The following is a 16,907-nucleotide window of genomic DNA, read 5'->3' on the forward strand; positions in this document are numbered from 1 at the left end:
ATGAACACTCTCTGAAGGTAACAAGGTAACAAACTTCTTGATCGATTCAGGAGGCACTCTAAAAGAGGTTTCTCCTTGTAAAAAGACATTACAAAGAAGGAGAAAGAACAACAAAGAAGATGGCACCAACTATGAGAAAAGTTGATAATTTTATTGATGCATTGAAGGAAGAATGACAAATCAAGGAAAGAAAAATGGGATTACATCATCCCTTCAAAATGACAAAAGCGAGATGAGAAACGGGAAAGCATTGACATTGTCAGTTTCTTGAATGATCGAGAAAAAACTCGGTCAGGACGGCTGACTGATGTCTTCTTCATCTTTAACAAGGAGATTTTGGTCAATGCGGTCTTGAACAATGTTCTTGAAGACACAATAGTGGTCGGTGCCGTGCCCTACTGCTCGATGAAATTTGCAGAACTGATTCATGAATCTTCCCATGATCGTGGGAGGGTCTATGGCTTTTGGGAGCTTTACTAATTCCTTGGTCAGCATATATTCAAGAACTTCGTCGAATGACTGCTCTAGAGGAGTGAACTTGTGATCGTTACCCCAACTGTCATGTTTTATCTATTCTTTCTGCTGAAAGTTGGACTAAACAGGTTTGTCATTGTGCTTAGAAGACTTCTCCTTCTGACCTGCATGGTTGTCCTTGCTATCTTTGTTGTCATTGCTGTCGGATGTGGCAGAGAGGGTGAAGTTTGTCTTCTTCTTTGAATCTTGATTGTTCTTGACGAGGGTGATATATTCATAAACTATGTTCTCTATCCCTATCTCGAGTCACTTGGCTTGTTTAGTAAGTTCAATAAAAGACTTGGAAGGTGAGGTGAAAATAGGACTTCTCAGAGGCTGTGAGAAGTTTTTCAGGATAATTTAGAGTTTGTGCTCCTCTAAGATGTTGTTTCCCATTTTATTGCAAGTACTCGTCCATATGTGGATGAAGTTTCTGGCTTTTTCATTATCTCTCTTCTTCATATTGTAGAGATGATTGAGCATTGAAAGTGCTTTAGTGTTGAATAGGAATCGCTTGATAAAAAGATTGACCACCTTATTGAACTCCCGCAGCTCGATTGGATTGATGTACTCGGAGTATCACTTAGTTGTGGTGCCTTCTAAGTTGTGTGGAAAACATCTGAACAAACCCTGATTGTCTCTCTTGAATCAGTTGCATTCCATGAAGAACATGGCCAGGTGAGCTTTGGGATCGCCAGTCCCATCAAACTTGACAAATTTGCGGGGGAGATCTTCCAGACTATCGTTCCCTTCAAGGCCATCGTAGAAGCCCTCACTTGTGTAGGTTTTCTTGCTTTTATTGCGGGCTTGTAAGTCCTTTACCATCCTAGTCACTTCCTTCAGCTAAAGCTGGATCAGATCATCGACTGCTGGGGTTTGCTTCTTTAATTGGTTAATAGATTCGAGCTCTTGAATGAACAACTCTTGTTCCTCTTTAGAGTCTTCTTTCGCTGAATCTACACCTTCAGACTCATTGCCCTGCTGAACCTTTTTTTGGGCAATTTTGATGTGTTTCTTGATGGTTTTGCCCTTAGCCTTCTTCTTGGATGGCACCTTTGCTAAGCTAGCGTCAGCTTGCTCTGATTGCATCTTGGTCATCATCTTCTGGAATAAGGTATACATGGCATGATTGATGCCATTGATATCTTGTTGACCCTGTCTTCTAACCGAACTTGGAAAACTCATCCTGTCTTGCTCGCTGCTAGTATCGCTGATATGGTGCAGTCATCTTGCCTGATCTGGTCTGAACCATTTAATAATGTCAATACTCTCTGTAGGACAAAGGGGATGGTAAGGATGGAAAAATATTTTTGAGGGCAACAATTTGAATGAAAAGGAGAAGAGAAAAATCTGATGAGATCAGGTTGGCAATTCTGAAAGGATATCCCATTACCAGAGATTAGGTTATCATTGGAATTGCGACAATTGCGTCGTCACTTCGACGAAAGAAGTACGCAACTAAGGTAAACTCAAAAGGGAAGGTAGGCGGATAATTTCCCACTGCCATGATCATGAAATTCACTGGAAAATAAGGTGAAGAGATTTTCAAAACAGGATTGAAATCCATGAGAAAAACACATAATTTTTCTTAAGAAAAATAGTAGACATGATCAAAATAAAGCTAGAAATTTGAGATCCAGAGAAAAGAAAAGATAAAAAAACATCTGAAGTTTGGAAGAAAAATAGAGGATTTTCAGAAAACATTATTGAAAAAAATAAGAAAATAAAGGAAAATAACTAAAATGTATTTAATCACATCCTGCACAATCAAGTATGCGCATACGACATTTCCTAAAAGGCTGACTCTAAATGCACCAAATTTTAAAATGGTTGTAGGACCATAATCTTAACTCTAAGGTTCTGATCATCTATGTTCAATCATGTGATGCTGATATATTCGAGTCAATGCTCGATGTACGTGGCATAAAAATATTTTTCTCTGGTTCTAGGCTCATGTTTTTCAACATCCTTGAGTGCCTGCCGATATACTTTGGACTATGGCCCTCGATACATGGCAGGGGGGATCAACCCAAATAGGTAACTCACTTGTGAGGCTTTGTCCCGAACTATGGTTCTGGAAGAAAGCCTAGCAACGTGGTGACTAGGTAAAAGTAGGTGGGGTTGTTTTTGAAATATAATCAATATGCAAGAAAACAGAAGGCTCTAATGACCTAAAGAAATAGAGTTTTAAAAATTATGAGAAGCAAACATTGTTTTCAGTCATATCCTAGATTGATGAGGATTGTATTTGACCTAAGTCTATATGAGCATGAATAATGCCTCTTCAATCGATACTACCAAACCATGCCTAAGTCTACATACAATCTATGTCAGTTGGGTTTGATTCTAGGCTCCTAGGTTCACATGAAATAGAGCTGACATTGTACAGCACAATTTTGACCAGTTGAATAGAGCAAAACACAAGATTGATGAGGTGAAGACAAGTCCCATTACGGTTGCCAAACCTGTTATCATTGCAAAATTTTACTTTTGCAAGTCAAACTGACCTTTGAAAAAGTTTTTTTTTTAATTACTCGCCTCCGTTTTGAAAATTTTATGGGAAAAAGACTCGTTTGTCGGTACGAGGTTCAACCATTCATGACTCTATAACCAGGGGTAATCAAATAAAGGATCAATCATGTGTTTTGCTTTACTCAACTGTCTAAATCGATGTTCTATTCCTAAATGCATAAAGAATCTGACATGTGCTATGACTTCAAAATTTTTTTATTGAAAACATAATGTATGCTTCAAATATTTGAAATACTTGGAAAAAGAGACACTTTGAAAATCATGAGCCATATTTGGGAAATATTTCTGAAGAAAGGAAAATCGTGAATTGGATTTAGAAAAGATAGAAAATTTCTTGAAAATCAAAGGGGTTTCTAAGAAAATCGATTTTGAGGAGAAAGACTTAGGGAAAATCAATTCTTTATATTGAAATTGAAAAATGTCAAAATGGATGGATGTGTGGCCATATGAGGGTCTTTTCATGATGCAATCTAACCTAGATGATGCATGAATGCAGATATTGAAAATATTTTCTGAAGAATTTGAGAAAATCTTTTGTAAAGGGATTTATGTGTCTTATAAAATTTTGATGAAATATATTCGCCATATATCCATGACTATGACCACGAATATATATTGAATATAACTCATTTGATTCTAAAAGGGAAAAATACTTTAGAAAACTTTTGAAAATATGCAACGATTTCTAAAGATAGCCTAAGAGTGTAGGTTGTTTGTAGCTTAAAAGAAGATGATAAATCTGGATATTGTTCGTATTCTGACTATGGCCACAAATATGAACTCAATCGAGTTTATTAACTCTTTAGAAGTGAGTGCACGTGCCATTCATGTAGACCATTGTAGATTTGTAATATGCATGAATCATCATTCATCACACAATTAATATTATTAAAAATAAACTATATGCAATGCAACCATATTCTAAGCAGAAAAGGAAATTCTTATTCCAATGTTTACATCAATAATTGAATTTTAAAAAAGGAAAGAAAAAGGAAAAATTTAATCTTGAGTGTCCCTGTAAAAGTAGCAAACTTGTTAGTAGACAAATGTCAGCTTTTCAGGATTTATCCAATAATATCTAGAATTGAGAGATTTATCTGGATATAAGTTTTTTTTTCATGCTTCCCTGAAATAAACACAATAAAGGATGATGCTTCACTAAATAAATAATAAAAATAAACAATTTTGAAATTCAAAATTTTGAGAAAAACATCTAAAATACCCTAGAAAATTGACCTTTATTGCAAAATAGGGTTTTCAAAAAACATTTTTGTAATTTGTTTAATTCGGAGATCAAACGAATTCTAAATAAAACCAAATCGAGTGGAGAGAACCCTAATATGATTATAAACATGATCAAACCCTAAAAATATAAACTGTTTTATGAAAAATTCAAAATATTAAAAAAAATCAGATTTTCCCCGCATTTCAGTTGAATCAGGACATTGCGGGCATCCTATTTTTATGAAATAACTAAATAATGCATCAAATGAATTCTAAAATTCATAAAAATTAATATAGACACTTATAATAGCTCTAAAATTAAAATGCTATTGAAAAAAATGAATTTTGGGATTATTTTGATATAAAAATTGAATAAAAAGATGAAAATATATAATTTTATCTGCGGTCACGTACCTGTCACAGTGGCAGGCCCGAATCAGAAATCAAATAACCATAAAAATTTATACAATTTGATATAAGAAAACTAGACAGATGAAAAAAATAACATTTTTTACAGATTGGGAAAATCATCTTCAGTTAGGAAGATATGATTTTGGCAAATGTACCTGATTCTGGCCTATACGTAACAATGTGAAACAGATAGATCCAGTTTTAGGTGCAGAAAAATATAACAAACCAACATCAAAATTTATAAAATTTTAAAGAAACAAACTAGAGATTACAGAAAGAAGAACCCTTTTTACGGATCAAAAAAATGATCTTCAGTGAGGGAGAAATCGTTCTGGCAAGTTGAACCATTATTCAAATTAAGATTTTCACTCAAGAAATACAGACTATGATTGTGAGCCTCAAAAAATAGAAATCCATAGTAAAAATTTATGAAATTTATACCACTGAAAGTTGACATGCATATAAATCTGTGGCTTTTTACAGATCATCGATACAATCTCCAATTAGGGAGAAATCATTTTGGTAAGTTGACCCAAGCTTCGAATTTAGACTGTCAGTTCAAGAAATACAGACATTGTTGTTGGATCAAAGAAGCATAAAAATCTATCGTAGAAATTTAAAAAAAATTTACAGATTCCAATAGACATCATGAAAAGTACTCTTCTTTTTACGGATTGTCGATTGATTCTTGGACAAGGGAGATATGACCTCGGAAAGATGCTCTTGATTTTCTACAGCATTTTTCTGACTTAGAAAACAGGTTCTGACTTTGATTTTTGAACATAGGGTTACAGACCTCTAAAAATCTCAATTTTTTTATTAAAAACCATAAACATATGCATTATTTCACCATAAAAAATTAAGATTTTATTAGCGCATATAAGCTGGTGAAATAAATACATTAACAAACAGCCATATTTGCAAATAACGAATCTAAAACCCTAGAATGAAATAACATGAATTATTCATGCTAAAAACATAAAAAAAAAAGTGTAAATAATGCAATGAATCTTTATTTGATGCTTAAACAACTAAAATAAATATGAATATGATGAAATAAACAAAAAAATTCAGGAAAACACGGTTGAAAATTTGATTTAGCCATTAAAAGAGGGATTCAACCTATAAAAAGGTTGAATCTCGATCTTTTTTGGGTATTTAACATAATAAATGATTTACCAATGATTCTAACATATCAAAAATATAAAAATAATCATGGATGATCAGTATATCATCATCTTGGATCATGAGCATTGGCTTGAATGAAAAAAAATATAAACACATGCACAAAAAGCGGCGGCAATGCTGGAGATAATAGAAAAACAATAAAAAACAAAAAAATAAAAAGCGAAAGAGATGCTCACCTTGGGCTGCAACAATGGAGGTTGCTGGACTTGAGGAGGAAGAAAGAGCAATGAGAGAAGAAGAGGAGATTATGTGGGGGTTGAAATCCTAGAAGGCCATATTTATATTTTTTTTTAAACTCTTAATTAAGAGTTGGATTTGTTTAAAAGAGTTTCAAAAAAAATAAAACTAAGGGGGGGCAATTTCTACATGTGAGTTTTAACCTAACAAGGCACTAACTAATCAATACTAATTGAGTCTTAATTGACTTTGAAAAATCTCAAATGTGGCGCCACCTCTGTGGGGCCACATTTGGTTTTTAAAACTTTAATTAAAGATTAAAAATAAGGTTTAAAAATACTAAAACAAAGGTAAAGTTTTAAAATAAATTTTAACTTTTTCAAACTTCTAATCTAACTTGAACACTAAATAAACCCCAAACTAACCTAAATATCCTCAAATGTGGTGCCACCTACTATGGACCCCATTTGATTTTTTAGAAAATGATTTTAAAAACCTGAAAATAAAGGGGTTAAAAATGATTTTTTTTTTCAAAAAGCTTCAAAAGACACCTATAATCACTAATATTTTTGTATTTTTTGAAATGTGTCAAACATGAAAATGAAATGAAATTGGATAAGAAAATGAAAAATTAAGGTTTACACCCCTTCAGGGTGGGCCCCACACGAAAAAGGTTGTAAAAATTGGAAATTGGTTTAAAAATCGAGTTCAAAATGAATCCTGATCATTTTTCTAAGGAAAATATTTTTGAAATAAAGAATGTAAAGCCCTGGGGATTGGCCAAATGGCAAATGTCGATTTAAAACCCAGGTTTTTTAAATTGATTTCAAAATAATGTTTTAAAACTCGAATCTGGATTTGAGATTTTGAAAAACTAGAGTTTTGGACCTCGAAGATGACATGCAATGACATGAAATGCAATAAAATCATATGACACGATGAGAAATGACAGATATCAAATGGTATAAAATGATGTGAAATGTAAACCCTGGGTGAAGGATTTGAAGTCTCGGACCCCTGGCAAGGACAAAAAACCGAACATTCTTGTTCGAAGGCAAAAAATGATAATTGGATATCAGAATATGGCTAAAATTTCCAGGAAAGGAACTGATCCAAGTTGCGATTAGTAGTTATACCAACTGGAGGAATGATAAAATGAGGTTTCAGACAAAAATGATTTGAAAAATGATTTTGCTCCTACAGGTCATGGAGTGACACTGGAACGAGGTTTTAACTGGTTTCGAATGGTTTACACTAAATCTTAAGGTTTTTAAACTCAGGTGAACTAAAAAAACACTGACTCAACTAAACTTTCAGCCTGAATGATTGAGAAATGACCCAATTCTCAGAAAAATGGCGAGAAATGACCACTGGAGTGAAGTGGGTCACAAAAATGTACTGTATTTGAGCTAGAATAAAGGTCAGTAATACTGAGATGAACTAAATTTGGAGCTCAAACACTATCTCAACTGACTGAATTTAGTTCAATTTCAGCTAAAATGGACTCCAACAATATGAGGAATGATTTGAATTGAAACCGGGCCACTTGAACTCTCGGTGAGCTCAAGTTAGACTCAAAAGTACATGATTGACTGGAATTGATTGACTCAAAGACAATTGACTTGCATTCAAGTTAGAAATAAGCTCATTTCTCGAGAAATGAACTGATTTTAGTCAAAATAGTCATAAATAAACAAAGTTCACTTATCGTGAGCTCAGAAGAGCTAGAAATGACTGACATTCTAACCGTTATGAACTTAAAAATGAGTTTGGTCGACTCTGACTGACTGAGATCTAAGGTGACCTAAGGGTAAAATGGTAAATGTTTTGACAAAATAGCGGTAAAATGACACCTAAACTGAGATCGACCTAGGGTTAAACTCATAAGGGGATTGACATCTGCTGAAAGGGGATGTTTGAAGATGAATGAGAAAAATTTGGGGTGTTTACACCCGTCCCCAATCCTTTTCTAGGGATGGCAATGGACCAAAGGGTAATGGGCCCTGCCCTGCATCGCATCGTTTGGACCAGGGATGAAGGACTTTAAAAGTGGATGGAGGCGGGGATGGAGGTTAAAATCAAAATCCATGCAGGGATGGAAGGGAGGATTTTGAGATGATGCAGGTGTTCGATACCTTGTCCCCCGACCTCGTCCGAGTCCACTGCCATCCCTAGATGGTTGTCAATAGCTCTGGTTTGGTTTGAACATCTTACCCACAATTTATCATTTAGTCAGATTTAGAAAAGCATTCTAGATCCCATTGACTAACGGATCAAATTTGGTTCAAGAGTTTTGCATATGAAAGCGGATCCATATATGGATCCAATTAATATCTGAGGTCTGAAATCTGAAGCCACGTAAAAGTGTCATCCATTAGCTTGAATAGCTAATTGGATCAAGATATGGTAATGTCTTTTGCCTACCCATATCTGAATCCGGCTCCAAATCCTACTAGGTAGATCCAATCAAGTTGGATCCATTTATGCCCACATTTGAACCCAATCCAGACCATTACATCCCATGCACAGGGTCCATAGAAAAGGTGATTGATCGTCTCTTCTATTTGTTGCAAGGTTAGCCACGGTTATGAAATTGAAGTCCTAGCTTCCTTTGCCTATCTTGAGTTGGAAACTTGCAGTTGCCAATCAAATAAATAAACAAGGCAGTCAGTAGGGATGCAAATGGGTCGGATCCGTGATTGAGGTTTTATAATTTTTTATTGTTGCAGTTTCAATTTTAATCTGATTCCCCATGTATCTAGCTGTTCTGGATCCAAACCATTTACATCCTTAGCAGTGGGGCGGAACTAGGGGTGTCAATGGGTCAGGTTTGGTTCAGAACCAGGTGGAACCAGACCTGGCCCGATTTTTGGGTATAGTATTGGGTCTGAACCTGGGTCTGAACCTGGGTCTAATTGGATCAACCATAAGAGAAACCATACCCGGAGCCGATAAGAACTACATGATACCCAGTAAAACAATATTTTTTAGCATTTTTACATTGAAAATCTGCGGGTCTTAATCGGAACTTGGGTCGGGCATGGGCCCGGTATAAAATTTCACAAACTATACACGAGTTCATGTATTAATCAGACCTTCATGTCCGGACTCAGGTCTTCTTATTTATCATTGTACTCGGACCCTATAGGGTTTAGTTTGGGTTGGGTCTGGGTTAACCCGAACCGTTGACACCCCTAGGCGGAACCAAGGGGACGAGCAGGGGGCTCAGGCCATTTTACAATATTTATGTTAAGAAAATTTACTTGTGAGGTTATAATGCCGAAGATAGAGCATAGTTAGCAATATGTGAAATGGCAAAACTTCATTATACTAATTATGTTATATGAAGGAGTTTGCTTTCAGAAAAAAGTTGAAAAATTGACATGGAAATGAGTTGCAAAAAAAATGGAAAATAATATCTACTGGTTTAATTTGGTTTTAATTTTATAAAATGAGGCCAGAAAATGAACATATATATGCTATTTTTTCCTTGAAAAACAAGTTGGGGCATAGGAACTATGAGATTCAGATTCAAGAATCATTGTCATCTAAACCCAAGGTACAATCCAATTGGGTCTAAAATCAAGTTTTCTTAAAGTATTTTTTAATAATAATTTTTTGTGTTCTAAATGTTTCTCTCAAAATAACATATTTTTTGCCCATTTTTTGAAAAAGACAGTTTCAATTGTTTTTTTTTTCCTTCAAAGTTCCATTAAAAAAGAAGCGTTTTAAATGAAGTTTTTACTAAGTGTCAATTGTGGGATAGAGAAAGCACTCAAATAAAAAAGATTAAAAACTGGTCGTAAATTCATATTAAAAAAAAACTGGCAGCAAATTTGAGCTAGTGAGTCAAATATACGGATGAAAACAGACCTAATCCAGCACGCCACTTTTATGATTTTTGGCTGTTCCGATCCAATTCGGATCTGATCCATTTGCATATCTAGTCAAATATAGTTCATGCTTTGTTTGTGAAAAGGCCAAAGTTATCATTATTATTGCATTGTTAGAGCATTAAATGGATGCATCTGTCTATCCAGCTGCCTTTTTTTTCAGCCTTTGTGCTAAGGGAAACGCTATAGTTGTAACCTCAATTATTGGTGCATTATTGTGCTTGTTTCTTTCAAATATTTACTATTATTTTAATTGATGAAAATGAAGGCTTTTGTAAGGTTATTATTATTTTTGAATAGTCTAATACAATTGGACCCATTTCCGGGACTAGGGCAGTGGACCGGGGGGACAACGACGCTCCGCCCCACCTCGCCCCGTTTGGACTGGGGATAAAGGTCATGAAACGGGGATGAAGGTTAAAATTTATCCCCGTGCATAGATGGACTTACACTTTTCCCTGCCCCATCCCATTCCCCATCCCAATCCTCGCCTAGCCCCGCTTCGCCCAGTTCCTAATCCTTTAAGGAATGACTATAAACTAAGGAGAAATGGAGCCCTGCCCTGCCTCGCCCCGGTTTGGACCGGGGATGGAGGACATGAAACGGGGGGTGGAGGTTAAAATTGATCCCGGTGCGGGGTGAAGGTTTGGATTTTAAAACGGGGCAGGAGTTGAAACCTTGTCCCCCGCCCTCACCCCGATCCACTGCCATCCCTAGCCGCGACTCCCCCGGTGACAAAGGGTAAGTCTGAGGAGTTTTACGTTGCTAGGACAGTGATGGTAACTATGTCAAAGCCAGCAGGGCTAGGTCTCTGGTCCTGACCACCAAGATTCTGTAGCCATTTCCACAAACCTTGCTACGCCCACCCACACTAACACACCTCACCATTTTATTTAAACTATTTTATCAACAAAATTTCAGTGTTGAGATTTGAGAAGCAATAATCTGGTTAACACAGGCACGGAGAGTTTCTGTTTTCACTCAAAAGTAATCTAATTTAAGCCCGTGTATTTATTTAAATTGTTTGCACATGGTATAATTTCTGTTAGTCAAGATAGAGAAAATGTAAAAAATTGATTTATATGGAGAAGTACGATAGAGAAAAATGGTTTAATAATTAATAAAATAAAAAAATATATATATATATATAAAGGGCAAGTTGAACAGACTTATTATAGTCAAATGACGTTTCCGTCCCTCTCCGAGTCGTCTCTCTCTTCTCCTCTTGCCTCTTGAGTCTCAGAGAGAGAGACGGCGAAGCTGGTCGGAAGTTTCCTTCCTCACCGAAGAAGTGAAGCCCGAGATTGTTAGGGCAAACGCTCAGTCAGAGAAAGAGAGAGATGACCGAGGAGAGCCGGAGCAAGGCGGGGGAGAAGGCGGCCTACTATGGGACGTTCCAGGGGGCTCCCTCCTACCCCCAACAAGGTCAGCCGGCCATCGGCTTCCCTCAGCCGGTTCCTCCCCCTGGATCTGTGCCCTCCGCCCCTCCCTACTACCCCCACGGCTACCAGGCCGTTCCCGGTACCTCGTCTCTCCCTTCTCTGCTCTTTTCTGGAAGCCGGATTGGTTCAGTTTGATATCGTGTGGTGGATCTCGTTCGGTACCGCGCGTCTCGCTTGCTTTATTTTTCTAGTGTTCCTTTCTTGAGATGATTCGTTTTCGGCTTTGATCTTGGGCGGATGATCGCTTAGAGAATGATTAAGAGGATCACGTGATGATCTCTAGTGCGTCCTTCTGGCGTAAATGTCATTCTAGGGCTTCAAACGGGTGCATTCTTCGGTTTTATCTGGATTTTTTGCATGAAATTCGGAAAATTTTCTCAGTAAAATAGTTTTTTTATGGAAATGGTCGTTTATGTGAATTGATCGGAGCGTTTTTCGTGGATTTTCTGGTAATTCGGGAAAAATGTTGTTTTTAGTGTGTTGATCTAATATCTGCTCTCCTTGCGGGATATTTTTTTTGTTCCGTGGAAGGATATGGAAGTGTTTTTCTGCTTCATGGACAGCGGGCTACGGTGAAACAGTTATTGCTCTTTGTGATTTCTGTGATGTACGGTTTATCTGTATGGTTCTTGAATCTTGATTCAGAATTTTTTTTCAAGTGTTCAACGAGGAATAGTTCCAATTTATGGCAAAGAGAGAAGGACATCGGGCTAGGGTGAAACAGTTATTGCTCTTTGTGATTTCTGTGATGTACGGTTTATCTGTATAGTTCTTGAATCTTGATTCATTAGCTTGATTGAGAAATTTTTTCAAGTGTTCAACGAGGAATAGTTCCAATTTATGGCAAAGAGAGATGACAACAAATGCTTTCGAAGATCATTCCCCATATTTTCAGTAATACTTGTTGATTATTAGTTAAAATATTGGAATTTGGCTTGGGTTCCCCAAGGACTACTATTTTATATAGTGATAGATCATCAAGGTCGAGTTTGGTGGGATTTTGATCCAATGTGGTTGTCATTCATTCAGAATTTTGCATCTACAGTTCCCAAATTCTACCCATTCATCTATTTAGATTAGCAAGGGGAGGATGCTATTTTTGTTTTTCTCTGGGCGTACAATTGAAAATAAAAGAAGTGCCCTCTCGGGGCATGATTTGCTGGTGTTCCACATGTTGGGCAACCAAGATGAACTAGATGAAGCTCTGGCTAGGCAATCCTGGGCTTTCGCTTGGACCACACCAGGCTAGAGTCTACTAGTAGTGCCTGGCCTTGCCCAGGCTTAAAACTATGGTTTTTTTTCCTTCTTTTTTTTGTTTTTTACATGTGGTTATCATTTTTTTGTGTTAGTTTCAGATCTTTACTATCAGATGTTTGATTGTTGATCATTTGATGGTTGCAAGGTTATGCAGTTGCAGAGGGAACACCTGTAAGAGAACCTCGTCTTCCTTGCTGTGGCATTGGCTTGGGATGGTTTCTGTAAGTTCTACTTTCTCTATTGTTCAGTAAAATTGAACAGTTAAAAGCATTATATGGTCTTTTGAGCCATGGTTAGTTGATTAGATGATTGTGAAAAGGCAGGGATTTGATGGATACACTTATGTAATGGTGACCTGTTTTCGCTTATACAGGGAATATTATTGATTTATAATTTTTTTATAGTTTCTTTCTTTCTGCTTAAATGCAAAGTCTCTTAAAATTATGCTTTTTCGCTCAAATTATTTGACCGTCATCACTTTATTTTTTAAACTCTGGTAAGTTGTGATCTCACAAAATTCTATTTTTCTTGTAAAAGGTTTATCATTGGCTTCTTTCTTGCTGCAATACCCTGGTATATTGGAGCTTTCATCATTATCTGTGTTAAAAGAGTAGATTATAGAGAAAAGCCTGGGTACATCGCATGCACAGTTGCTGTAAGTATCAACTGCTGATCTCCAATATGCTTGAGCTTAAAAGGGATTTTTCTGATCTTCATCATCTGAATGTAGTTTCTTTAAAGTTGAAAATTTTGAACAGCCAATTTGGATAATGAGCCTAGGATAAGTTCCCAGTTTGTCATGCATTTGGTCGATAAGGCCAATAATCGGTAACATTTCAATCATCCAATCTGCCTGTGCTTTAATATGGGCACAATGACATTACGTTATTGGTAATACTGATATGCATTTACTAAAGAGATAATAGCTTTATCAGAAATTTCAATTGTTACTTCCATTACAAATGGTGCATTGAGTATGATTCCTTAAGCCTGTCCTCATTTGTTTAGAATGCTAATGATCAAGGGTGTTGTAGTTACTTAGGGATCTCCATGGTTTGGATTTAGGTTAGATATCTAACCGAATCCGAGTATGTTTAGCAGGATTTAGCAACACAGGCCAATATACGATACACATCATATCTATGGGGTTTTCTGATATGATACACACCCATATCTCGATACATGTGTGTATCTTATGATACGCTGCACCCCTGTATCTTACGATACACTCCGATACAGAGTGTATCTTAAGATACACTATAAATGCATTTTAAGTGCATTCATTTCAATTTTTTTTTCCAAAAACATATAAGGCCCATTGGTGCTAGTTCATATTCAGCTTACATAGTTAAAAACATAAAGCTAGTCTTAGACAACTTTTACAAGGATGGATACAACTTACAGGGGGGTTTTGGTGGTGTCTATGTTAATGGTTAAAAGTAAGGAGTGATAACAATACACATTTAATCTAAAAGGGTATATTTGTCTTTTAAGTTATAAGAGTTGTTTATAATCCCTACATTAGTGAGGAGTATTTCTGTACTTTGAGATTGTTTTCCCTAATATGAATATCAAGGGACATCCTAGGCCTTTCCTAGAATGCCAGGGCATCTACCTTTGGCTCCACTCTCTTCTTCCCTTGTGTTTACTTCCTATTGCAGGACAAACATACCAATTCTTAGCAAAATCTACTGAAGAGGAACTCATAAGGTGTAGAAAAGTCACAGAAAGCTTCCCTATGTAGGGTTCACAAAAACTAGCAGTATCTGCCGACTACATTGGCACAAACTTTTTTGGAAGGTGCTGTTTGGATCTTTGGATGCATATCTTGTATGAGGAACTTTATCTCCTAGGTGGCCATAGTACATGCAGTACCAGCATCACATGTTTACACATAGACAATCCATATGATGCGTGTATGAAATCATGAAGGGATTCTTTGGTGTTGGTCAAGTGAATGTGGTAAAGAACTAGAATATTGGTGTCACTCATAGCCTTCTATTTTAAAACTCAAGCAAATTGGTTGCTTTGGTGTTGCCTAACAGGTTGGGTAGTTAAATGAGACCCGAGCCAAATTCATTCACATTTTGATTTATATTATTGGAACTTGAAGCTTTTTTTGGCTCGAGTGTTGGATATTTTCACTGGTATGCTACCAATTGCTTAAGCGTGCAATTCATTGTGCTTTTAACTTTGTGGTTTATAGAATAATTGTGAAACATCATTGTATTATTGATGGGAATCAATTCAGCACATTATTACCAAGTATTGCCTTCCAAATCTGTTATCTCATTAAAATGAAAGCAATCTGACTTGTTCATGTCTTAGTGGCTTTGATGGTGTGCTGTTATTTTGCATAAATTCTGTGAACTTGATTCTGAAAGCTGTTGAATAGAAGACTCATGAAATTGCAATTTTCAGGCTATCCTTGCCCTCATTGCTATTATTTTTGGGGCAACTAAGGGGACCCACGCTTGGTGACAAAGATTGTTTGGCTTTTATGTACCTAACGAATTTCTGTTTCGGCCTCATTAGCCAGTGCAGATATATTACCTAGACGGATCCGTTTTAAACATCTGTAATTGTGTCTCCAATCGTATTTGTTTTCACATTTTTCTTTTCATATTTGGTTCGTTATGATGGTGGCTGTGAACATCTTTATGATCTGTACATTAATATGTCCATTTGAAACCTCTCTCTCTCTCTCTCTCTCTCTCTCTCTCTCTCTCTCTCTCTCTCTTGTCTGATTCAGTTTCAGGCTAATGTTAGCTTTGATCGCTTTTCAATAATTAAATTTTGGAGTGATACTCAGGAACTACAGCTATATATTCCTATAGCTTTAATCGCCAGCGAATATTGTATTAAGCTGGGAACCACGTTTGCGTTGCTGTTGAGTGTCACATAGTACGACCAGAACGAGTGTTTCTCATGGGAAGTCAAGGGAAAACATTGTGATTCAGCCATGCAATCACGCACAAGTTAATTGGAAAAGATTGTGGTGATTTCTGAAAAGTGCGTACAAATGCCAATGTAAATCTGCATTAACTTCTTTCAATCTTTTGGCACCAAGGATTCACTACCCTTGAGAGAAGAAAAAGGTAATTTATGTCTAGAAGCATGAAATATCTTCAATTGGCGTTTAGCCTGCGTAGCGTATTAGAAATTTAATATAGCCCTAACGATTCAGAAAATAGTTAAATGGGCGCTTTTGTTAGTCTTTATGTACTTAATCATAGTTAATAGTTAAGCACTTAAGCATTTCAGATATCTTGGAACTGAATCCGAACACACCATTTAGCACAACTTCACCTACCCCTCTGTAGGTGGAAATTCAGGTTTCCAATAATCCTGACAATTTCCTCCATCGTAATGTTTCACGAATTTTTTGAGAACATCTTAACCAGTCATACCCAATATGGTTGCATTTTTGTGAGTACACCGGGTGACGAAGACCTGGTACATATGTCAAAACCATTCTGAATAGTCGAGTAGGCCACATGCATCATCAAGACGCTCAAACATCCGGTGCGGGCAGCTAGGAAAAAACACTAGTAACAATGAGAAAAACGATGAGGATTATCCTGATCGGCAGCTAATAATCATCCCCAGAACTGATGCCAAGAATAATTTACCGACACCTGTTCACAACCACGCCACAATAGTTGGATGTCTAAAACAAGAAAATCATAGCTTAGACTGAAGATGGGACTTGAAACCTGTCCTGTGCAAAATACATTTTATCTAATTGTTCACAAGCAAATGCAAAACATCATCAGCTATAAAAACATGTATTTGTGTGGTAAAACAAGCAAAATAGTTCCGGGTAGAAGAGCTGACTGCAGTAAAAACCATTTCATATAATTCTTACCCCAAAGTAGGAATCAAAACACAACCAACATTCCACTGCACCAATCAGAAACGTTTTAGGCTTTCAGAACAGTCAAATAGCTTTTCATAAATTTGCTCTTTACATAGTTCTTAGAAAAGCCTACATCCAGCTAAAAACTTGAAATACTCCACAAGCAAACCAAGTAATAAAAGATGACTTGGTTGGACAAATTTCCTGCAAGAGTGGCAACAATCCTAAATACAGAGTAATTTGAAATGGTCCACAAGATACCAGACTAAGAACTTGTCAACAAAAACATCTGGAAAAAACAGAACTATACTTCGGAAAAAATACAGAAAATAATGACTGTCAGTTTTCAGGAAAGATGCCATACAAAATGATTTGAAGGAAAGGTAAAAGGAAGAATCATGTCCATATGGA

The 16,907-nt window shown here is 36.5% G+C and overlaps 1 protein-coding gene across 2 annotated transcripts; it reads left to right on the top strand.

Annotated features, from left to right (window-relative positions):
* The first annotated feature begins 11,118 nt into the window (after nt 1–11,118).
* On the top strand, nt 11,119–15,426 carry LOC149815530 (Ribosomal protein L18ae family). 2 transcript variants are annotated; one of them, XM_089988511.1, is made up of 4 exons: nt 11,119–11,459; nt 12,783–12,858; nt 13,175–13,292; nt 15,059–15,426. In XM_089988511.1, the coding sequence occupies exons 1-4, from the start codon at nt 11,279–11,281 to the stop codon at nt 15,116–15,118; spliced, it is 435 nt and encodes a 144-aa protein (XP_089844637.1). In that variant the 5' UTR covers nt 11,119–11,278; the 3' UTR covers nt 15,119–15,426. The 2 variants fall into 2 exon arrangements, with proteins under 2 accessions (XP_089844637.1, XP_089844638.1); XM_089988512.1 differs by having other exon boundaries at nt 11,181–11,459; nt 12,792–12,858.
* The last annotated feature ends 1,481 nt before the right edge of the window (nt 15,427–16,907 follow it).

Source organism: Nuphar pumila, chromosome 15, assembly GCF_984573655.1.
Source record: "Nuphar pumila chromosome 15, dmNupPumi1.hap1.1, whole genome shotgun sequence".
NCBI classification, from domain to species: domain Eukaryota; kingdom Viridiplantae; phylum Streptophyta; class Magnoliopsida; order Nymphaeales; family Nymphaeaceae; genus Nuphar; species Nuphar pumila.

Coding starts and splice junctions, on each gene's coding strand:
- LOC149815530 (XM_089988511.1), top strand. CDS start 11,279: ATGACCGAGGAGAGCCGGAGCAAGGCGGGGGAGAAGGCGGCCTACTAT. Junction 11,460..12,782: donor CGGCTACCAGGCCGTTCCCG/GTACCTCGTCTC, acceptor GATGGTTGCAAG/GTTATGCAGTTGCAGAGGGA. Junction 13,293..15,058: donor ACATCGCATGCACAGTTGCT/GTAAGTATCAAC, acceptor TGCAATTTTCAG/GCTATCCTTGCCCTCATTGC.